This window comes from Lepidochelys olivacea, assembly GCF_965140295.1.
Source record: "Lepidochelys olivacea isolate rLepOli2 genome assembly, chromosome: 1".
In the NCBI taxonomy this organism is placed as follows: domain Eukaryota; kingdom Metazoa; phylum Chordata; order Testudines; family Cheloniidae; genus Lepidochelys; species Lepidochelys olivacea.
This window is the reverse complement of record NC_140411.1, coordinates 295,724,965-295,749,894: the sequence shown is the minus strand read 5'-3', so window position 1 is coordinate 295,749,894 and position 24,930 is coordinate 295,724,965. Positions and strand designations below refer to the sequence as shown.

The following is a 24,930-nucleotide window of genomic DNA, read 5'->3' as shown; positions in this document are numbered from 1 at the left end:
CTACATTAAATGGGAGACATTTTGTAGCCAGATGTCTACTTAGTTTTCATATTTAGAAATAACACACTGGAAAAACTGTCAAACATGGATTAACTTTTTAACCTTACCACTACTCAAATATTCTTCACAAAATTAATTTCTCACAACAGACCAGCGCCATTGTGTGAGATGATTATATTTAACAGAATACACACACACACTCACACATATATATAAACAATAGAAAAATATATTTATTTTTCTATTGTTTATACGTGTGTATATATATATATGTGTGTGTGTGTATATATGAGAATGTGATAAAAAGACCAAATGTCAATTGTTGATAAAATTTATCACTAACTCTATATGAAAAATAAATTGATGCAGCTTTATTTAGAAAATGTGACAACAAAAATACTGATGAAAAATAAGTATTATAACTTGCAGAATTTAAAAAAAAATGTTTTTCATTATGTTTCATATAGAAAGTTATTTAAAAAGAGTATAAACTTTTTCTTTTTTAAATGTCTGATGGGAGATTCCACTGACTCAGCCCTATTAAAAAAAGGACTCAATCATTGCTCAGATAAGGGTAGCAGTGTGCAGTTTATTCATCAGATCCCTGCTCTTTGGAAGAAGACTAGAAGATAATAATTTAGGAATAAAATAAAATCTAGAATCACAAATAATGCATGTGGCAAAACATTCTAATGCATTATGGTAGAAATCTACATCTATGATGCTTTTTTTTTTTCCAGATAGTTATAGGACATCAGCTATAGAAAAGCTTACGGAGTTACTTCAAGATTATATGACTCCATATGACCCAACTATAACCTATAGTACCACCTGTTCCAGAATAAGTGAGAAGGAAGAAAACTTATAAGCACAGAGGAAAAACAAAAGCACACAGATTTCAGAGTAAGGAATCCTTAAAAATAGTCTATGACGGGGTGGCCAACCTGTGGCTCCGGAGCCATATGCAGCTTCTTCAGAGGTTAATATGAGGCTCCTTGCATGGGTGCCAACTCTGGGGCTGGAGCTACAGGTGCTAACTTTCCAATGTGCTACAGGGTGCTCACTGCTCAAACCCTAGCTCTGCCCCAGCCACACTCCACTCCTTCCCCCAAGGCTCCCGCCCCTTCCCCTGAGTCTGCTGCACCCTTGCTCCTCTTCCTCCACCGCCCCCACCCCGAGCCTCCTGCACACCACAAAATAGCTGATCGTGGCAGGTGGGAGGCGCAGGGATGGAGGGTTAGGTGCTGATCGGCTGTGCTGCTGGCGGGTGGGAGACACTGGAGGTAGTAGGGGGAGCTGACGGGGGGCTGTGGATATGTTACTGTGGCCCTTTGGCAACGCACACTGGTAAATTCTGGCTCCTTCTCAGGCTCAGGTTTCCCACCCTGGTCTATGACTTAGCTGTAAGAAAAGCCAAGAGATCCTCTTTCTCTATGTAGGCCCTCTAACTCATCATCTTCAGATCACAAAATGCTTTGTCAATGCACAATTCCTCCCCCTGACTATAGAAGTCTGTATCTCTAGTTATTATGGCTATTCTGAAAAAAATATACCTGGCACCACTGTTGCCTTGAAAAATGATGAAAAAGAGGCCATTTTAAAAAAGGCTCCTAATTATTTTATTCGGAGACAATCCTCCTTCCACCCTCTCACCCCACAATAAAACTAGAAGAAAAACCTAGAAGAAAAGAAAGTTAAGAGCCTCATTTCTGCGTACGACTCCAGCAACACAAGAAAGGCAGCATTTGCTGCAAGAGATAGAAGACAGGCAATTACTGCCTTTGTTTTTATCCAATTCTGCCTTCTTGCTGGAAGGAGAGGATAGTACAGTGGATAAGGGAGTCATTGTGGAGATTTTTTCTAGATGGCTCCAAAGAAGATATTCTCCATTTTCCTTCTTGGAGACCCTGAAAATGGCAGCAAGGAGGCACATCTTTAGTACTTTACAACCCAGCAAACAAAAAAAAGCCAAGTTCTATTCCAGGGCCAAATCTGCAGCTGCCTCCTAGTCTATGTACTTTAATGTTTCACCTCACCCTTAATCACTCCCCAAATTGCCTGAATATCCATGTGTTTCCCTTGTATTTATTGATTCATCCTCACAATTCCCCTATAAGTTACGGAAGTATTAACTCCATTTTACAGATAGGGAACGGAGTCACAGTAAAATTAAGTGACTTGTCCAAAGGCATTCTGTGGCAGAGCCAGGGACTGAACCCAGCTCTCTTACAGCTTACTTCAGTTCCTCAATTTCAAGATCAAAACTTCAAAGGTTCACACACGCTGTTTTTCTCCAACTCTTCCATCTGCACCAGTGACCCCATCTTTTATCGCCTGATCCCCACTCTGACTTCCTCCTCTACCATTCTCCTCAATCTCTCTCTTTCCTCAAGTTCCTTCCCCTCACAAGCATAAGCCTGCTATGGTCTCCCTCATCCTAAAACACTCACTCTTGACCCTAACCTATCTTTCCATTTACCATTAGCCCTCAGCTTCTAAACTCGTTGCTTTAAGTTCCTCTCTTTCAACTCCATCCTAGTTCTCTCTCCAATCTACCTCCATACAATTATCAAAGTTTCTAAAGAACTCATAACAGTAGTTGAAGGACCTCTACTCCATCTCCATCCTCCTTGATCAGTTGGCTGCTTTTTTAACAGCTGATCATATCCTGCTTCATGAAAGTGTTATTCCTTGCCTTCCTTTAGCATCTCCTTTGGTGGAAACACCTCATTCCTCCTGCTACAAAGATCCACTCTTTGACCATTTCTCTTCTTCCTCTGCATTCTCTGTCTGGATATTTTAAGCGCTCATATGATTTCACCTATGCTATTTATGTCAATTAGTAACAAGTGTACATCTACACTTCTGTCTCCATCCACCCTTGCCACTCAGTCCCTTTCTTTGACATCTCTTCATGGAAGTCTACTATCAACTTAAACTCAACTTGAGCAAAATGAAACTTATCTTCCCTCTAAACCCTCTTCACTCTGTCACTGTTGACATCACCATGATCCTGAGAGTTATGTAGGCCCAGAACCTTGGCGCCATCTTCAACTCTGCCCTCTCTCTAGCCCTCACAAAGCCTGGTCATGTCCAAATTTTCTTCCTCCCATACTATTTCCAAGATCTGGCTTTTTCTTGTTCTCCACACTACTACAACCCTCTTCTTGGAACCTTGCCACCTATCTTCCCTACTGCCATCTTCTTCTTGCTGAGCTTCCCAGCATCCAATGCGGCCACTCCATTTGAAATGATGCTCTAAAATCTTCCTCCTGGTCCATTCCAATTATGTCTCCCTTCCCTCTTTGACTATCTCCTCTCAGGCAATCCAGGGCCCATCCACATGGAGAACCCCCTGCTCATCCCCACCCTCATGCTGTAGTTATGCCCTCATGCCACCCAAAACTCCTGCTTGTGGTGGGATGGGCCTGCCACTACTACCTTTGATGACCCTCGTCCCCGTATTCAGGCAGAATGGCTCTGCCCTGAATGAATGAGGAGTCAGCCCCCTTCCAACACCAGTCTAGCACATGATGGAACCATGCCTACAAATCCCTCAGCAATTCACAGAGTCCCCTGATGAGGTGGTGAAGGTAAGGCCCCTCAAAGCAGCAGGTTTCAGTATTAACCACCCTGTAAGATGAATGGGTAAATTCACAGCTCTTGGAACTATCATTTCAGACTGCAGGCAAACTCAGGCAGACATCACTCCATCAACACCACAATGTTTACATTCACAAGGCTTTCTTAATAACCTTGAGGGCTAGAAGCAGGGTTTGTTTTTTTTTTAAGTCAAGGCTACAATTCAGACATTATTGTGGGACTCCAGGAGCCATGTCCCTAGGGTCATGTCCAGAGTGAATATGCCCTAATCCAGCCCTGTCTCCACTAACTCCTTCTTCAAGCATCATCAGATTAAAGTTTCTTGTCCTCACAATCCTCAGATTTCCATCCCTTTTTATTTATCTGCTCTTGTACATTATTGCATAACGCACTGCCCCTTCAATGATCCCATCCTTAATAACCTAATTATTAACTCCCCCAACACCTTCTTCCAAATCACCCCTTCAAGCGTGGAGGACCTTCCCCAAACTAGTCCAGAAAACTACTACTCTGTCCTCCAAATCCCACATCAAGACCCAGTTAGTGTGTCTTGTCAATAAGAAAATGCAAACTTATAATAAATAGGTAGGTAGTGGCCCCTACAGTTTATTTGAATCTATTTTATTTCTTTGTTTATCACAATCAACTAACTGGGCACCACATGTTCCTGTCAGGGTTACCCACAACCTCCCGCATTCCCTGTTTGTTGTAACCACTTTGCCTCATTTCATCTTAGGCCCCAAATTTGCAACGGGGACTCCACTTGGGCACACTGGGGTCAACCTATGTGTAATACATCGCAGAATCAGGTTCTTAGATTGTAAGGTTTTTGGAGCAGGAATACACTTTTCCTATGTATTAGTATATTGCCTCACATAAAGCTTAATGACATCTATCCCATTTGGGGTCTTCTGGTGCTACTTTAATACAAAAGCCACTCAACCATAATAAACAATGGGCACTAGCCAGATAAAATCCCACCTCACACCCTTAAAAAATACACACTTTGTACAGATGAACAAAGGAATGAAGTACAAAGATAAAAAAAGATACTATGTACTTTTGTTGTTCATACTTGCACAGTAAAATTATAGTATACTGTTACATATCTTGAGTAAATGTTTTGTTCATTTTCCCCTCATGTGTAAAGGTTATGTGATTTACCAAATCTTTCTCCGCAATAGCCTTCTGCTTGAGCTGCAGCTCTTCTATTTGCTTTTTTTCTTCTTCTGTTAATTCAAGCTTCTTTCTGACTTCTTCAGCTTCATTTTGTTGTGAATTTTCTTTTGATGTTAGAGCCTGGGATATATAGCATCAGCAATATTATTCAATTCATTTTCTCGCGCTCTCTCTCTCTCACACACACCTTGTCTACATGGTGGCTTTGTCCACACCAGTCAGGAGTGTAAATTCTAATGTGCACTAACATGTCACTCACTAAGTTGACTAGGTATCTTTTAGTGTATGCCAGCAGGATGCACACAGGCCATTTAGTGTGCAACATGCTGGCACGCATTAGAATTTACGTCCCTTCTGGTGTGGACTAAGGCACCATGTAGACAAGTCTACAGACACACACAAAATCTTCTTCAACTGGGATACATCACAATTTGTAGTCTAATCAAAACTATCTTGGAAAGCATTTTATTTATTTTTAAGGAAGCTACTTTGTTATAACTTGGTTGCATACAATTTCTCACTGTTAGAAATAAAAACATTTAAAAGGGACTAGCTCTTTAAAAGGGACTAGAGCTCTTCATTGTGTTGAAGTGTCTACCTACCACATGCTTCCATCACAGCATCTCTGTGAAGCACAACTTTGATTTTTGTTAAAATATTTAGCAGAGGGCAGTAAAATTCCTATTCTGATGTTCCAGTTTCTGAAGCACAGTTGTAGCTTATTCCCAGCACAGTCTGTACAACATCAGCTCCATCTGGCAAATCATTTTCAAGTTCATTACAATGTTTAAAGGGTGAAGATTGGTTTTAAAAGTAACTTTTCCAAATGCTTCCAAAATAACAGGTGTATATTTTTGGACTCCGAGAAACTTGTATTTATCACAACTCATTATAATGTACATTCTCTCAGTACACTGCTTGCGTGGTGGACCTACCATAGACTTTAATCCACAGATTTTTGATCTCCTGCCATGATTACACCCACTCACCACGCTTCCAAACTACAAAAATTAGTCTGAGGCATAAGTAGAGTGCACTCAAGCATACGTTCAGCCAGAATTACTTTGTAGCTAACAGAACATGTAAAGTTCATCCACTTATATACAGTGCTACTATGTGACTTGTGCTGGACTGATCAGAAATATTTAAAAAAAAACCAAACCAACAAAAAACACAAAAAGAAAGATATCAAAAACAGGTTAGAAACATGACATAGTCAGAATATTGGTATCCTCTATTTTTTCCATCAAGATTTATATGCGTTAGTCCACTGTAGGTCAATGAGCTACCATTTCATTGATCAATGCTCATAAATTTGCAAGAAGTAGACTAAAAACTTCCTTAAAATCCTGGGGGGAAATATGCCATGTACTAAAACCATAAATATAAAATTAACAAAGGGTTTTTTTGACATCACGAATCAAGTTAAATATAAAAAAGGTGTTTATTAGACTTTTAGCAACGATTCATCTCTCTTACCTGATCGATTTTCTGGAGTTCATTTTTTGCTTCAAAGTTATCTGGATCCAGTTCTAAAACCTTTTCATAATCTAAACAGTAGACAGGACATCAAAATTACATATTTTTATATAACAACATTACAGGTGAGAAATTAGAAACTAGCATATTTAAGTATTACCAAAATGTGAACTAACAGCTTCTATCAAGTCATTTTGTGGTACTACAAAAAAACCTAGCTAGCTGGCTTAAGATGTCACACAGTTTACTATTCTAAGCCATTAAAAATCCTATTATTTCATATACTACTTGTAGCTACTCTTCTTATTTAGACTTACTATCCCTTTTCAACTTGCCAGATAAACTCAATCTGGCATCCCATTTGATTTCTTCTTGAAAATGGAAATCAAGAGTCCTTTATCAACAGGGATAAAAACAAAACAAATATCTACAAAAAGAAGCTTTAGTGTAGTAAGTGTATAAAATAGTTTGCATGTACAATAAGAATTGTTTAAAAAACCAAAACGACTAACCTTCTTTGGACCCCTCAAGATTTTGCAAAGCAAAGCGAGCCGCTCCTCTCCTGGAATAAGCCTTTATATAATTCTTATTTAGTGCAAGTGCTAAATTGCAGTCAGATTCGGCAACAGAAAACCTATAACAATACTGGAAATTATTTATTTTGAATACAATTTAGATTAAAGAGAAACATTTACCCAAAGTATGACAAAACATTAGAGAGTCCATTTTGGGGGGATTCAGTGACATTAACCCGCTAAATAAAGATGATGCTAGAGGGGCGGTATTCGGCATTAGTTGTTGACAGGAACTCTGACTCTTCCTCAAAGTATTTTCAGCACTATTCTGATGGTAATCCCCTTTGGGAGTAAAAGGGCAAACAACAAACAACTGGGACTTTTCCTGACATCTGGAGGAGGCTAGAGCAATACCTGCTGCCCAGACTGAATTCCCAATAAACTGCCTGGATCATGCCCAGAAATGAGGTTTAGATCTCAGTTGAGGTACTTGATAAAAGGAGCAGTAAGGGCTTGTCTTCATGAACACTTAGTTCACAACAAGCTGGGGTGTAAATCAACCCCAGACTAAACTGTTGTGCACTAAGTGTCCGTGCAGACACTGCTGCTGTGCACTAAATGTTGCCTAGTGAGCTTTAACCTAGCCTGCTTTGAAATGGGAGCAGACTGAAGTACGCTAGGGCAGCGCTACTCAAAGTGGTGGTCCACGGACTGGTGCCGGACCGCGACCCATTGGCTGACGGTCCGTGGTGCCTGGGACCCGAGGCAGCGCATTCTGCTCGCACCGGCTCCGCTCCGCTCCCCACGCACAGCCCCGACTCATGCTGGCTCAACCCTAGCTGCTGCAGCACCAGCTGCCAGCGATTCTGCTGCGGCTGTTGCCATTGCCCCCTGCCGCGGAGAGGGAGAGGCGCTGCACGAGCTGCAGTGTGTGTAATGTAGGTGTGTGTTTCCTGCACGTTATGCCATCCATTCACGCTGCCCCTCCAACCAGCCCTGAGCAGACAAAGCCCATGGACACACTAATGAGGAGAAGACTCATTCATCTCTGGCAATTTCTGGGGCTTGGCTGCCATCCCCTCTCTTTCCTCACCCCTCCACCCACTCCAAAAAAAAAAAAAAAAAAAGTAGCCCCTTGATGCTGGAAGACAGTTGAGCGCAGGTTTGGGGAGAGGAGGATTAATTATTATTGTTGGTGGTGTTGCTCTGTGAAATCTGACAGCATCCGCACTGATCAGCGGAGCTGGTGGAGGAAAAAGACACTGCAGCAGGTTGTCAGGTGGGAGTGGATAAGCCCCCTAAAAAATGTCTGCCAACTTTTATTATATTCATTATATTGTTTCCGATATAAATTAATATTACTGCAAATGTTCAAATAATATTTTCTTGGATCGTAAATGAATAATAGTCATTTTATACGATCCGCACAGACGCGCAGCCTTTCAGTCGGTCTTCAATGTATTTAAATAGGAACATCTCCGCGAGTACGCCACACTAACATTCTTCACTGTATTAATTGGAATGGCAGTTTTTCTGATCTGATGTGCTACATGCCTATGCGAATACGATAATAATATGGCACAAATATGGTACCAGTCCCTGGCAAATATGGTATTGGTCCCTGGCACACTGGAAGAAGAATTGCTGGTCCGCCACATCAGATAGTTTGAGAAGCACTGTGCTAGGGAATTTAGCGTGTATGCTGCCACATACTAGAAATTACCATGTGCGCTTTAATCTATTCCCAAACAGGGCAGATTAAAACATACTGGGAAACAGCTAATGTGCAGCAGCAGGGTCCACATGGACACTTGGTGTGCGGCAGGCTAGTTACACCCCAGCTTGCTGCCATCTAAGTGTTTGTATAGATGATCCCTAAGAAACAAATATTTTTTCCTTTTCTTTTTTACGATGCACTCCAATATAATAGGTGTGCAGGGTCTCTAGACACCACAGTGCCTCAGCAGTAGGGCGAAAAGCAATCTCCCTCTGCCAAAAATGGGAAGCCTTGGAAGCACTGTGAAAATTTGAGGCTATATTAGAGGGCAAAAAAGTGTCTTCACTCAAATACTCTACAACAGGGAGGTTGGGACTTCCAGTCTGAAGCTGTGGAGGCAGATTGAAACTGATAACTTCAGAAAAAGACACTTTCAATCCTGGCAAATCAAATTCTACCTCCAAAGCTGCAAGCTGGCTGAAAATGCACATAAACAGACCTGTGGATCTTAGCATGACAAGCAATATATTTATGACTACAATTCAAAGCAAAATAGTATTCCAAAGAAAAAAATTGGATAACAACTCTTACTTTTTAATTCTAAAGAAAGCAGATGCTCTATTTGTGGGGAGGACAGGATTGTACGGATCAGCATTCATCCCCTTTGTGTAGCATTTTATTGCTTCATCATACTTTCCTTGCTGAAAGTACATATTGCCCTGTTTAAAAACAAAAACACCAGCAGCTTGTTGTCAATTTGTCACAGTACAGTGTTTTGCTGAAGTAACATTTTGTACTCACTTCAGTCTCTTAATTTGGTGGTGCAAAGAGAACAAGCATTTTATATTTTGGGTTAAACATTCCAGTTTAAAGTCTCCAAGCACTGCTATCATTAGTCTGTTACTTACAAAACATGTATAAAATGTTTCTCACCTTCCTACAGTCAATAATTTTTATTATCCTTGTAATAAAAATTGTTTATTTTGTCCTAAACTATTATTTCAAGGTCATCCAGCTTGTTAAGACTAAATTTAATACAGACCACTGCTGCTTGAATTTCTGTAATTATTAAAATATCTTCATAGGTTACCAGTGAAAATCCAATCAAATATCACAGTATTTTAGCTTTCCAAGAAGGTTTATGATATCATGCCATAGTACCTTTTGTATTTTCCTTTTATGTTACAAGTTATTCTGAGGCTTGCCCAAGAATATTGGCTTGCCCAAGTATAATTTGGAAAAGAGATGGGGAAAAAGAACTTATTGTTTTGGAATTGTTTCCACGGTTATGGAAGCAGCTTTCTATTTGCATTCAGAAAAGTCAGTCTGAGTTAGATTTTAAAGCAACATTTAAGACACAATTGACACCACTTTGAATGCAGACGCACCCTGAGAGTTGTGTATATTTTCTACATTCATGTGTTTTCTGCCAAAAATACTCCAATAATAATTTACGTAGCATGTTAAAACAAAATTTGCTACAAAAATAATAGTAGTACAGGAAATAAGCCAATGTAAAATCTTGTGATGAATATTTGTCCAGTCCATCAGTCAAGATGAACTGTCCCAATCTATAATGGGAGAACAAAGTGTCCCACAAATAAAAACAGTGATCATAAGGTTAACTTATAAATGAGAGAGACTAAGATAATACAGGACAGTGTATAAGAGAAATTCAGAAGTAATGGTTCTTATTTTTTCAGATGGTTGGATCTAGGACAGTTGTGGGAACACAATCTCTAGGAAGGAAGACAACAGACCCATCACACTTTTTTACTCTTAACAGCCTGCTGCCGCCTCACAAGATTACCAAATCTGCAAGCTACAGATCCCAGGGATCAGTTGCTGTACGAGGCACCAGACTCATACAGGTAAGCTGGAAGCTCAGAATTGAGAGACAGTGAATCAAAAACTTATACTTCATAAAAGAAACGGAAAGGTCAGGAGATCGACAACAGGATATGAAGACTTTCAAGTCCAGCCAAGGTTGATAGTGACAAAGAGTTAGTACCATCTGAATTCTGTGCAGTCATATATAGTGAGTTGGTGTTCCCACCTCAAATCCTGAGGAGCAGATACACAAATGGAGAAAAAAAAAGATTCCCATCAGAACTGGCACCCTTCTTCGAAGTCAACAGAAGATAAAACCTATGGACAAAGATTGAACTACTCTCTCACTCCTAGATTTAGCTACTTTAGGTCCAGGATGAGAAATGCTGGCAAGGTGGTGGAGGAAGGGGAGACAGAACAGTATTTCTATAGCTGTGCTATATCTAAGATAGGGAGGTTCAGTCTCAACAACCTAGCCCCTTTAACAAGCAGAAAGTTGACTTAAATGCTGTGCGAAGATCAGAAGGGAATCTTCTCACTCAGAAGAATATAAGGAATCGTGGGCCTTGGCAAAATGAAGACGACATACATCCTAGCTGAAATTGGAGGGGAGAGAGAAAAGAATGGTTACTTAACCTACACCAGCTGAGGTTCTTTGAGATTGTGTTGTCCACTCAGATTCTGCTTCTGGTGTGCATGTGTCCCATGCATGTGAGATCAGATCCTTTCAGCCGCATCCATTGGGACCATATCTGTGCCTTAGATACCTTTGTGATGTTCCCACCCACCCAAGGACATCAAAAGGCAGAATGGGCTCAATGATCCCTCAAAGGAAACCTGATATTGCTTGTCAGCTTTTTTGGAATTAGGTGCCATTGGTGCTTGGGTCTACTACAAGATTTTAGCTGTTCTAACAAGCCTTCATTAATGGGCATGGTAAGGCTACTTGAAGACATGAAAGAGTGCAGGATACCTAGTAGTTTGTGTGGATTTTCCTATACTACCTCTACCAGAATTTCTAACATATCTGCTGTGTGCCTTAAAAGCTCTCAGAAGATCCTGAAATCATCTATCTAACTAGGAGAAGAACTGAAGAGAAGGAATTGCTGTTTAGAATAAGTGTTCTTCCTTCTCCAGCTGCTATTCTTCATTGTCATGGTCTTGTTGTCGCAGACTGTGAGACTGTACTAACTGACCCTGCTGAGTAAATCTATGGGGTCTTGTAGGAGAGAGAGATATAACTACAGAGCAGAAGAGTGAGGATAAGGGCAGGACAAGGTGTCCTGGAATTACACAGGAGTGGAGGCCATAGGGGTGAAGCCACAAAGAATGTTCTCCTCAAGTTTCCTGATGTCTATGCCTATAATGGCACTCTCTAGAATCTATCTGACCAGTAAGGTTTATACGAGGAAGAGTGAGGTGTATGTGGAAATATCTTCCTGCTATACTCTGAAGGGCAAGAAGAAAATGAATATGCTTCCTTTAATGGGGGAAGCTATCTCGTCAGGTGTTCTAGGGTCCCCCACAACCAAGTGACAGAATTTAACAGGTGAGTTCATCACTACCATAGCCACATCAGAAGTCGGCACTGAGGCAGAAGCACCTCTGCTAAGTGACGCAGATAGCAGGGGTGACTCCAGTAGCCTGGTGACCATTAGACAAATGGGTACCTAAAACGTCACTGCTGGGAACATCTGCACTGTGGAGATGAAGTCTTAGTCATGGGCACCGAGGCTCAAGTGTAGATGTTTCAATGGCAGTACTGAGGGAAATGAAGACCATGGTTTCAGATGGTGCCATGAGTTCCTGGTGACTAACTGTACCAAGGCATCAGAGGAACCCAGTCTGGGTTACCAACTGCCTTTTGCCTGAGGGGCATCATATCTTGAGTCATGGTAAGTCTTTTGTCTGTCTTTATTGGGCACCAGGATGGGTGACCATATGTGTGCTTGATCCTGGAGCGGCACTGCTTCCAACCGCTTTCAGACAATGACTGGGTAGAGGAGTTCTTGTCTGTCCTGTCAGACTCGGTAATTTTAGATTAAGAAAGTGCCTAGGAGCTTGGTGTAGAGCCACAGCTCAGCAGAGTGCTCATTCAAATAGACTGAGGAAGCAGGACTTTTTAGCCTTGGGCTGTGAAGAGGCCCTCATTAGTGCTCTAAAAGTAGAGCTTCAGATGAGCCTCAGTGGCTTTGTGCATGCTCTTGGAATAGGAACAGACTGAACACTTATCAGGATTCTGTCCCTCACCAAGGCAGAAGAAACACCAAGACTGTCCATCATTAAACAACATAGCTGCCTTTCAAGAAGGACGAGTTTTAAATCCCAGGGATTTAGTTTTAGCCATATCAACTAAGTACCAGGTAAACTCCAAATCTAATCTAATTTTTTTTTAAGCCAAATGGTGTAACAAAGTAACTATTAACTAACTACACTAATAAACAATGCTAATTATCCTGACAACTAACAGGTCAGTGCACGGAGTATGTGGACACTGCAACAGTTCTCTCTTGCTGTCAGGAGCAGTAAGAAAGAAGTGAGGGATAACTGGGCCCATTGCTCCCTTTATGTCCTTTCCGGGGGCAAGGGAGTATGAGTGTGGAGAGGGTGGTGCAGTTCAAGTGTATGTAGGGCATGAGCATAGTCCCAACAGACACTGCTGTCTAAAAGAATCTGTTATGGGCACATGCTCACCAGAAGTGGAATCCATGTGGACAATGACTTGAAGCAACAGCCAATGTTCAAATGTCTGCATCATTTTTTTTTTTAAGGGTCATTTAATGCTGCAATAACCTTTTCTTTCTCAGCAAGAGCTTTTTCTGCATCTATATGAATTCCATCTTCTTCAGAGTCCGATTCTGGAGATAAGGAATCATGGGTACTATCTTCTTTGTCCAGTTCTTCAAGTATTTTGTCCTAAAAACACAAAATAAATTCACGTGTATAATGTTCATTATAATCCACGACTCCATACAAATAATAACTAGATATCGATAAAGGACAAACTAGACACAGGATTTTTAAAAATACATCTTTCAATTATTACAAATACTACTGGCAGTACTTTGTTTTGTCTTTATTTAACTAAGGTTGCGATCTTGCTCAGCCACAGGGGTTCACTTGTGCAGATCTCTATACAGCATTGAGGCCTAAGAATGTATAGACTTATAATTTTGTAAACTGATTTTGAAATATTCACAAAGGTAATAAAACAACTTCCTGACAACAACACACTAAAAATAGTAAAACTAAGTTATTCTATTTGGGTTCTTATAAAATGCTCATTGTTATTACAGAAATTTAAACACTGATAATGGTGCTATGGTTGGTGCTTAGTAACAGCTGTACATTCAGTATAAAATTGCATAAATTTGAAAATATACACCATAAAATGTTTGAAATACAGAACTATTTTCTGTGACTAGAACACAGCCATACTCCATGAAGTTCACAAAAAACCCTGAACTATCTGAATGTCCACTCTACATCAGGCATTTTAGATTCCTATTCAGGTTTCTCTAAATCAAGAAAGAATTTAAGCACATGCTTTAGTGCTTTCCTGAATTCAGGCCTTAATGAATTGTACAGCTTTTTGCAACAGGGATTGCAATGTATGTTTGGAGACCACTCAATTTGTAATCCGTAATCCAAACCGTAACATTTAAAATGATTAACAGTGGTTATCGTTTTTTCATTATCATTTTTAAAAATGTGTATGTGGCACAATAAGTCATGATTAAATGAAAAGCTTTCACACGCAGTTTTGATTACAAAATCGTGATTTGTTTCACAGTATTACAGTGTATTCACTGCACCTAGTTTTAGTTTATCTCAGTTTACAATTTTGTACTTGGAAAAATTATTTCATATACAAACAAGAGGTCTCTCTGCACTTACCATGTTTCATTTAGTATCTGTACAGCCATGCTAAACGCACCACACAGCAAAGAAAAAGTTCATTCTTACAGGGAAATATTTGTCATCCCAAAAGCCCACTCCACACCCAATGCTTATTCAAACATTTTAATTGCTGATAACATGCTAAACCTCACATAGATTCTACCCTTTTCTGAAATGTCAATAGAAGTGGGATGCGCTTAGTATTTTAATACTCATTCTACTGAGTATTTTAGTTTTCAGATCAGATTAAAGTTTTAAAAGACCTTAAATACTGGACTCCCATCAGACGAAAGTTAATCAGTTATATTTAAATATATTTTAAGCATATATCTACCTCAAAGCTACAGAAACATTAAAAAATTGTAATCAAAGTTAATTTTTAAAAATAGCCATCCTCAAATCTCCAGTTTCTGTAAGCTGTTACCTCCTTGGGTAAACCTAACTGTGTAGCATTAGTCAGACATATCCAATGAGAAACCTGAGACTAAAATTCGTAAGAGGCATCATATTGGTATCCTGAAGGTTTCCATTCCTTTTAAACACGATGCTGCTTTCACTTCAGGAACCTAGTTAAGAGACACTACACTAGTAAGACTTCAGCTCCAAAACTTTCACAGGTTAAATGTGTTTGATTCCAAATAATTAACAGAATGTATGCAGCCTTTACACAACAGCTTAATTCAATACAATTCTTGCATTGGTCTGGATGCTTACAATGTCAATAGCAGCAGAAGCAGCATGAGCTCATGAACTCAGTGTTTGGCAGGTACTTTAAGAAACTATTTTCCGAATATTTTGTTTTAAAAACATGTTAATCACAAAGCTTATTCACACATAATAGTAATAAACTGGGATGCCAAAAATGTTTTAAAAATATGTATACCACCTTCTTTAACCAATACCTCCATAAAAACTTACAATAAAAATGTTAAATATTCACCTCACATGCTCTTCTCCTTCTACTCTTGTCAAGGTTCCTCCCCCACTCTGAACTCTAGGGTACAGATGTGGGGACCTGCATGAAAACATCCTAAGCTTACTTTTACCAGCTTAGGTTAAAACTTCCCCAAGGTACAAATTAATTTTATCCTTTGTCCTTGGAATAACCACTGCCACCACCAACTCTAACTGCGTTTACTGGGAAACGTAGTTTGGACACGTCTTACCCTCCAAAATCCTCCCAACCCTTGCACCCCACTTCCTGGGAAAGATTTGGTAAAAATCCTCACCAATTTGCATAGGTGACCACAGACCCAAACCCTTGGATCTGAGAACAATGAAAAAGCATTCAGTTTTCTTACAAGAAAACTTTTAATAGAAATAGAAGTAAATAGGAGTAAAGGAATCACTCCTGTAAAATCAGGATGGTAGGTACCTTACAGGGTAATTAACTTCAAAACAGAGAATCCCTCTAGGCAAAACCTTAAGTTACAAAAAAGACACACAGACAGAAATAGTCATTCTATTCAGCACAATTCTTTTCTCAGCCATTTAAAGAAATCATAATCTAAATGCATACCTAGCTAGATTACTTACTAAAAGTTCTAAGACTCCATTCCTGTTCTATCCCCGGCAAAGCAGCATACCAACAGACACAGACCCTTTGTTTCTCTCCCTCCTCCCAGCTTTTGAAAGTATCTTGTCTCCTCATTGGTCATTTTGGTCAGGTGCCAGCGAGGTTATCTTTAGCTTCTTAACCCTTTACAGGTGAGAGGATTTTTCCTCTGGCCAGGAGGGATTTTAAAGGGGTTTACCCTTCCCTTTACATTTATGACAACTCTGAACTACTACTTGCAGAATTATTTTACATTTAAAATAAAACACTATTTTTAAAACCATTTTTTCTTAATGCCAAAAATTTATGATATGAGCCTGAGCAGGGCGTAATTACTGTGGAATAATTCATACCTAATGTATTTAAAATAAATTATAGTATCCTATTTCACATCTTTTCAAGGACCAAAATGTAAGCTGTTTGGGGCAGGGGTGTTATTTTCTGTTTTTCAATACCTAGTGCAATTGGGAACCAACCTAGCAGGACTCTAGGCACTAATGAAATATAACATTAAGCAATAGTATCAATTAGGCATGACACATGAGATAAGTATACCATATAACTGGAATAACGTACCACATCAAGCTTTCCCCATGCTTCATAGTCATAAGATTTTATCTTGTTTTTTTTGTTTTCCTCAGTTGTTTTCTTAGAAGGTACTTTAGCTTTGCTCTTCTTCTTTTTCCTATATGCCTCATTTCGAATTGGTGGTAAATTCTAGGTAGAACAACAGTTATTTCAATGTAGTTTTAACTTAGAGAAATAGTTATGAGATTTTTTTTTCAGATGAGATAGGATAACATTTACAGTAAAATACTTTTAATTTTTAAAACAAAGGATGATTGAAAACTGCATGTCTTAAAGATGAAGGCAGATTTAAGGCAGTACAGCTTTTGTTACTATCAACACATGACTGGCGTTCTCTTCTGAGAGTCTGTAAACTTTAATGCTCACAAGTATTTTGGAAAATGAAAATCTTTGTAAATAAATGTAAATGAAAGTGCATAAGACCTTATAGTGTCACAATTCTGAGGTAAGATAGGCTCAAGTTTTGTTTAGATTAGGTTTCCCTAAATCCAAAACATTTTGAAGAAAACTGTTTGTCACCCGGCTTTGTAGGTCCACTCAAATAATGTTCATGCTGATGCTGCTCCACAAGCTGACAAAGATTTTCCTTATGGATAATATAAATCTAACAGGAAGTTTTAAATGCAATATAAAAAATACAAACATTAAGATGTTTACCATGGTTGAACCTCTTTGTGATTATGTAAAACAAGATTCAGTTAATTTTTTGGATTTGAATTTCGGACATAAATAGATGTATAATATTTTGGATAAAAAGGAAAGAAGAGCAAAAAAATCTGTAACATGCATGTTTGACTGGGAAACGTGCTGATTCTGTAAGTCTCCATGTGTTTTCTTTCCTCTGAAACACAAAACATTTTAAAAGCCAGTGGCACATTTCATACGAATATTAATTATCCATTTGAGTGCAGAGGGTGAAACTGTCCTCACTGACATCAATGGGAGTTATGCCATTTATTTCAATGGATCCAGGATTCTACACAAAGTTACACTGCACAGAAAGAAACCATACACCTCCACATATTGTAGTGGCTGTTAAATTCTTTTACAGTTTTATACTGAAGCATCAGTTTACTTGTAGAGGGCCAAATCCTATTTGCCTTACTTATGCAGGGAGCCCTGTGATATCAACAGGACTTCTCAGAAGAGTACATCAATGAGGATTTCATTATCATCATGTTCCTATTACACCTCTGGTGTTTAGGGCAGTGATGAAGCTCCTCCTGTCTGTTTCTGGCAAGTCTTTCAACGGTTCCCCAGCTGTGCCCCAGGTTTTTCAAGTCGGCTTCCATGTTGTTTTCAGGAGGACTCGTTTTTGCTTGCCTTCAGGTGTCCATCTTATTGCTATTCTGGTGATAGAATCAGTTTCCATCCAAAGCACATGACTAATCCATCTCCAGCACCTCCTGGCAATGATGGTGCTCAGATCCTCTTGGCTGCACTGTGTCAACAGATCTTGGTTTGAGATTGTACTGGACGAAAAGATATGTAGGACTTTTCTGAGGCTGGTTGTATGGAATGAAGACAGTTTGGACATGTCATACTTTCTCATTCTCCAGCATTCTGCACTATAAAGTAGTGTTGAAAGTACGCAGCTCTGATAAATCTTAAGGTTGGTTTTGGTGTTGTATTTTGATGATTTGCAGACAGTATTTAAGCTCCTGAAGGTGTTCCTGGCTTTACTGATTTTGTTCCGGATATCCTGGCTTGTTCCAACATCCTGGCTGATGGTGCTGCCAAAGTATGTGAATGTTTCTACATTGGTGAGAACATAATCCTCTATCCATATAGGTAATGGTGAGGCAATATTAAAGGTCATGATATTTGTCTTATTGCAGTAGATTTTTAGTCCAATTTGCTGGCTGAATGCATTGAGTTGAGTGGTTTTTTCTTGTATATAGTGTTGAGTATGTGACAGGAGAGCGACATCATCTGTGAAGTTCAGGTCTTCAAGGGATGAGAAGTGTCCATTTAATGCCTCTTGGAATGTCTTCTGTTGTAGGCCGCATTACCCAATCGATAGCAATGTGGAAGGGGATTGCAGACATGACACACCCCTGACGTACTCCTGTTTTGACTTCAAAACTGAGCTCACTGTGATCAGCACTACACGTAAAGTTGAAATAGAAGCTTTTGATTATGTTGATTGTACGGAAAGGATTCCGTATGCCCGCAGAATGCGCCATAGGCTGGTCCTGTAAATGCTATCAAAAGCCTTCTCAAAGTCTATGAAATTTATGCAGAGTTGCCGTTGCCATTCTAAGCACTGTTCTATTATGTTTTGTAGAGTGAAGATCTAGTCTGTGCATCTATGCCCTTTCCGAAAACCAGCTTGCTCTTTTCTGAAAACTATCAATTGCCTCTGATATTCGCTGGACTATAATCTTACACAATACTTTGCTTGGTACAGATAAAAGTGTGATACCACGCCAGTTATTACAATCACTGAGAGTTCCTTTCTTTCGTATCTTCACTATAACCCCATTGCTCCACTCATTTGGCACTTTTTCCCTTTCCCACACTGATGTAAATAGAGGAGCCAGGATACATGCTGCTTATTTAGGATTTACCTTGGACAATTCTGCATTCAAGTTATCCTTGCCAGGAGCTTTCCCATTTTTTAAGGATTTGATGGCTTGAATGATCTCTTCCTTAGTTGAGGTGTCTGTGTTGATATCAAGATCTTCTGCCTCCTGCATGTTTGCTTCCTCTTTAGGTGGCTCCCTGTTCATCAATTCTTTGAAATGCTCTGTCCAGCGTATTTCTTGTTCTTTTTCAGTTGTGAGTAGGTGTCCTTTTTTGTTCCTGATAAGAGTGTTTGTTGGTGTCTGCCATTTACCACTGATAAGCCACGTCATTTTGCAGATGGTTCCTTTTTCACCACAAGCAGCTGCATCCTCTGCTTCTGTTGCCAGATTATCAATATAATGCTATTTGTCTGCTTTCACAAATTGACCTTCCAGTGTACCTTGCTATACTGCTTGTGGTATTTGTCCTTTAGCTTCTGGGATTTTGTGTCTAAAACTTTTTTCTTCAGGGCTCATCTGGTTTCTATGACATTCCACGTGCTGGGTAAAATCCACTCCTTCCTTCTCTTCTGCCTGTAGCCTAGACAGGCATCACTACTCTGTTTATAAATTGCTATAACTTTGTCCCTCTTCTTGCTGATCTCCTCATCTGCATTCCCCTCCTCTTTATTAAGGTCTGCAAGTGCTTGAAACCTGTACTTTAACTGCAGAATGGAGGCTTTCTGTGCTTTAGGGACTTTAGCTTGTCAATATCATAATGTCTATGTCCCTTGTTCGGTGGACCCACACTTCTCAGTTTTAGCTTGATGGAGGCTGTCACAAGGTGATGGTCGCTGCCAACACATGCACTCCTTCTCACTTTCACATCTGTCAGTGAGCGTCCCCATTTGCCATTGATCATGATATGGTCAATCTGGTTCTTATCTCTGCCATTTGGAGAACACCATGTCAGCTTGTGAATTTCATGATGTTCAAATAGGTTCAAATAGTTCATTCATATTACAGAAATCAACAAGCCTTTCTCTGTTTTCATTCATGGTGCCATACCCATGTCTTCCCATTGCTCTGTCATTGTTTGTATCGTCCTTACTGACCTTGCCATTCAGGTCTCCCGTGATGATAGTTAGGTCGTGACATGGTACTCTCTCTAACTCCGTCTGTAGTTTTTTGTGACACCTTAGACACTAACAAATTTATTAGAGCATAAGCTTTCGTGGGCTGTAGCCCACTTCATTGGATGCATAGAATGGAACATATAGTAAGATTATATATATACACACACACACACACACACACACACAGTGATAGACCTAGGCCAGTTGGGTACAGCAGAGTAGCCATATTGGGATCCAGGAAGTGGGCGGGCTTTGCCCGCCCACTGCTAAAGGATCCCCCCAGCATAAGGGGGGGTCCACAGGACCTGGAAAACCAAATAATTACGGGGGACAACTAATGAACAACAGGGACAGGAGTGCGGTCAAAGGGTCAAACGAAGGGAACCGGACGGGGACACCGAGCAGAGAACCCCGGACAGCGCCCACTGCTCCTCAAAGGCATCAAGGGAGTCAGTGGACGCTGCCCAGAGGAACTCTGCCCGGAAATGTGAACGGACAGAGGATTGGAAATAGGCCCCACAGTCACAGGAGACTCCATCGGCCAACCTCCTCACCCTGGTTTTATAGATGGCCACTTTAGCCAGGGCCAGGAGGGGGCTGACCAGGGTCCCATGACTTAGTGGGGCCACGGACAGCCTGTAGTGCAAGGTAGAATTTGGCCCAGCATAAATAAATTCTTTAAACATACAGCAGGGTAGCATTGCATGTACTTTGATCATACATGTTGCTGGTGAGGAAAAAAAAGGGGGGGGTTTAGGAGATACTGATCCTTAGTCTTTATGAAATATCCTTGAGGAGCAGCAGTAATGTATCCCTAGAACATTAAAATGAGAATCACTTTGGATCTTAATCTGTGCAAAGAAAAACAAAATTAAATGATAAATTATTAAACAAATACCACCATTTTTTATTAATAGCTGTGTTAATATTGAGATTGGACTCTTGAATTTACCTCTTCTGGGGCACCACTCTGTTTCATCAATTCAGAATCCATCTGCTTAATATCTTTTTCCCAGCTTTCTAATTCTCTCACAAAATCATGCAGCTCTTCAGCATTTTGCTTCATTTGCAGCTGTAGCTCTAGTGCTTTATTTGGTGAAGTCATTGTTACCTGTTGAATTTGGAGAAAAACAGGTTTTTGATGAGAATCAAAAGCAATTATTGAAGAAAACTAGTTTCTGCAAAATGAAAAAAAAATCATGCCTGAACTCGACTGAATTACTTTGCATGGATGACTGAATCTTCCCACCAGTATGAGCAAAGACATCGTAGGAAAAAGTAAGGAGATGAGAAGAGAACAAGTTACTAAAATGAAGGAAAGTTATAACTTTTCTGACATACTGAAACATCTGAAAAGAAACAAGTCTTGTTTTTCGTTATTGTGGATAAGGTGTATCACCTCTTTAAGGAGCAAGTCAAGGAAGTATCCAGAAGGTGACAACTATGTGATCTTGTATTAAAGGAAATATGCTTCAATAATTTTTCAAAATGTTGTAATCACACAATCTTGTGTGAAAAAACAAGGAAATTGGCTTCTTAAAGTTAACATTTAACAAAAAATCTGCAACTATAAAAAGTACTCATTCTATAGATCAGAGGTAGGCAAACTACGGCCCGGGGGCCACATCCGGCCCTTCAGATGTTTTAATCCAGCCTTCGAGCTCCTGCCAGGAAGCGGGGTCTGGCTTCGGCGCTCCAGCCAGGGATCAGGGTCGGGGGCTTGCCCTGCTCTGCGCGTCCCATGGCTCCGTGCGGCTCCCAGAAGCAGGTGTGTGTCCCCACTCCAGCTCCTATGTGTAGTGGCAGCCAGGAGCTCCGCACACTGCCTCTGCCCCAAGCGTGGTCCCCTCAACTCCCATTGACTGGGAACCGAGCCAGTGGGAGATGAGCCAGTGGGAGATGCAGGGATGGGGCCTCTCTCCACTATTCCAGTCACTATTTTGTATATTACCATTATGTCCCCTGTTATTTTTATACTTTCTCAATTAGATACTACTAATCTCTTTACTCTTGCCACACCTTAAAGTTTTCAGAGTCCTAGACTCCTATTTCTTGTATATCTGTTTTGAGACAGGATGACCAGAATTTAACATTAGATAGCCTTACCTAAAATAAAGATAATATTTTCATGATCACTAACCCACATTCTTTATACAGTGTAACTTTTTGCTTGTTTTTGACTACTGCTGCACACTGAACAGATGCTCTCCTTGAACTATCCTGAATGATGCCATGGTCATTTTACTAAATTGTTGCAATGAATTTAGAACGTAGGAATTGCAGCATTGGATCAGACCAGTGGTCTCGTATCCTGCCTCCAAAGTGGCTGGCAACAGATGCTTCAGAGGAACTGCAAGAAACCCAGTAATAGACAGATGTGGGATAATATGTCTTCCATGAAGGTCTCATCCTAATCTGTAAAAATTGGAGAGATTGTTTCAAACCTTTACAAATGAAGTTTTATATCCCTACTTATTTTTTTGGTAACCATTAACTATTATAACTCTGGCTATTCTTACTATCTATATAAATGTCTTTGAATCCTGCTAATTTCTTGGCCTCACTGACATCCTGTTACAATGAGTTCTATAATCTAATTATGTGTTATTTGAAAAAAATATTAGTATTGAATTTGGCTCTCTTCTGTTTCTCATATTCTTGCTATTCTATAGCCTGTTCCTTATGCTTCCAAACATCTTGTTTGTTTTTTTGCAAATGAGCAGAGGTCTTCATTGAGTTGAGCACACCAATGCTCAGGTCCCTTTCCAGCACTGATCCTGATAATTTAGAACCCTGTAAACTGCATGTTTAAGAGTTTGGAGGATAGGGACCTAAGCAAAGACCTTGGAATTCCATTGCATACTAAAGTCTCTCTATTCATACCTCTCAACCTGTGGAGGACAATAAGAGATATTAATTAGAGAAGCCTTTAACCAGGTGAACAAGGTAAGGATCCTTTCTGAACAAATTATGATATTTTGGCATAGGATTCCACAAGCATGTGATAAAAAGACATGCTGCTAAAATTAACATATACAGTTACATACATAAGGAAAGTGGGGAGGAAAGGATGGTCTATGGTAGACCAATCACTGGATTGGGAGTATCATAGACTTTAACGTCAGAAGGGACCATCCTGATCTTCAGTCTGACCTCCTGCACGTTGCAGGACACAGAACCTCACCCATCTACTGAGTTACTCTGGCTGAGTTACTGAAATTCTCAAATCATGGTTTAAAGACTTGAAGTTACAGAGAGTTCACCATTTACACTAGTTCAAACCTGCAACTGACCTGTACCCCATGCTGCAGATGAGCCAGGGGAAAATTCCCAACCTCAAATATGGCAATCAGTTAGACTCTGAGCATATGGGCAAGACCCATCAGGCAGATACCTGGAAAGAATTATCTGTAGTAACTCAGAGCCCACCTCATCTAGTGTCCCATCTCCAGCCATTGGGGATTTTTGCTATTAGCAGTTGCCCATTGGCCACACACCATTGTAGGCAGTCCTCTCATACCAGCCCCTCCATAAACTTATCAAGCTCAGTCTTGAAATCAGTTAGGTTTTTTTCCCCCACTGCTCCCCTTGGAAGGCTGTTCCAGAACTTCAATCCTCTGATGGTTAGAAACCTTTGCCTAATTTCAAGCCTAAACTTGTTGATGGCGAGTTTATATCCATTTGTTCTTGTGTCCACATTGGCCCTTAATTAAAATAACTCCTCTCCCTCCGTTATCTAGTCAGGACACCTAGATTCAATTCACAGCTCTGCCACAGACTTCCTGTGCAATCTTGGGCAATTCACTTACACCCCGATCCACAAAGGCACTTGAGTGCCTAAACCTAAATTCAGGCACTTAAAATTCAGCTTTAGGCACCTAAAACCCAGTTTTAAACTGCACCATGATTCACAAAACTCCCACCAAACCCCACAGGCACCTAAACTTACTTGGTGCATAAGTTTACAGGTTACCTCTGCATTTTAATTCCTGCCTCTGGGCACTTACACTGCTGCCTCACTCCAGGCATCTGGATGCCTAACGCCAGAGTGATGCACAAACTGGGAGAAGATAGGTATTCATTTGCCTATCTTGTGTGCAGAGCCCAATCTGGTAGGTGGACTGTGGGTACCTATCAGATCAGGTCCCATTCAAAATCTGCTCAAAGGAGGAGTTGTCTTCCAATATTTAGCGCAGTGGTCACCTGGGATGTGGACGATTCAGGTTCAATTCCCCCCTCTGCCTGATTGGCAGGAAGGATTTGAAATCTCACGAAAGGGCTCTAATCACTGAGCAATGGGATATTTTGATGTGAGGTGTGATGCTGTATGCAAGCCACATACTAAAGGATATAAAAGGCAGCTGTATTGTCTCCATTTTATCTTCAATCCTGCTTCTTGCCTCTGGAGTAAGTTCTATGCAAACTGAAGTTCTGAACAAAGGACTGAATGACCCAGCCAAGCTTTGGATGTGTTCCAGGCAGGAATGTAAATATCATTTTAAAAAGTACCCGTTTAAATAATAAAGATTGTATCATTTAACCGGTTAACCAATTGGGACCTCACAATGCTTACAATGGCACGTCTCCCCTCTCCCTTGTCCTAGACAGATGGGGAAGGACAGCTGAGCTCATACCAGGGGTGACACAACAGGCATAGCCAGGAGAGCTTAGGGCAGTAGAGAGGGCCCAGCACCCGCTTGCACCCTCAGTACCCAGGAAAAGGGAGAGGAGCCCCAGGTACTTAGTTTGTGCTGACGTGGCCTCCACAGATGCTCCATACCACCCCAGCAGCGGCTTCCTTTCCCTTCAATAATCAGCTGAAACTGCAGCACCAACCAGCGCGCCATCCCCTCCGCAGCCAAACCCCTTCCAGTGGCACAGGCAGGAGGCCAGGGACTACTTTATCTCCCAACGGGGCCTG

The 24,930-nt window shown here is 40.5% G+C and overlaps 1 protein-coding gene across 3 annotated transcripts in view; it reads right to left on the bottom strand.

Moving 5' to 3' along the window:
* RPAP3 (RNA polymerase II associated protein 3) overlaps window positions 1-24,930 on the bottom strand; it is a 48,567-nt gene that overhangs the window by 16,387 nt on the left and 7,250 nt on the right. For all 3 annotated transcript variants that reach the window (XM_084649278.1, XM_084649277.1, XM_084649279.1), the window contains exons 2-8: window positions 20,962-21,120; window positions 16,355-16,495; window positions 13,117-13,239; window positions 9,085-9,212; window positions 6,774-6,895; window positions 6,262-6,332; window positions 4,768-4,902 (exon numbers count right to left, since the gene is read on the bottom strand). In XM_084649278.1, the coding sequence (XP_084505404.1) occupies window positions 4,768-4,902; window positions 6,262-6,332; window positions 6,774-6,895; window positions 9,085-9,212; window positions 13,117-13,239; window positions 16,355-16,495; window positions 20,962-21,114 (873 nt within the window). In that variant the 5' untranslated portion in view covers window positions 21,115-21,120. The remainder of the gene's footprint in view (window positions 1-4,767; window positions 4,903-6,261; window positions 6,333-6,773; window positions 6,896-9,084; window positions 9,213-13,116; window positions 13,240-16,354; window positions 16,496-20,961; window positions 21,121-24,930) is intronic.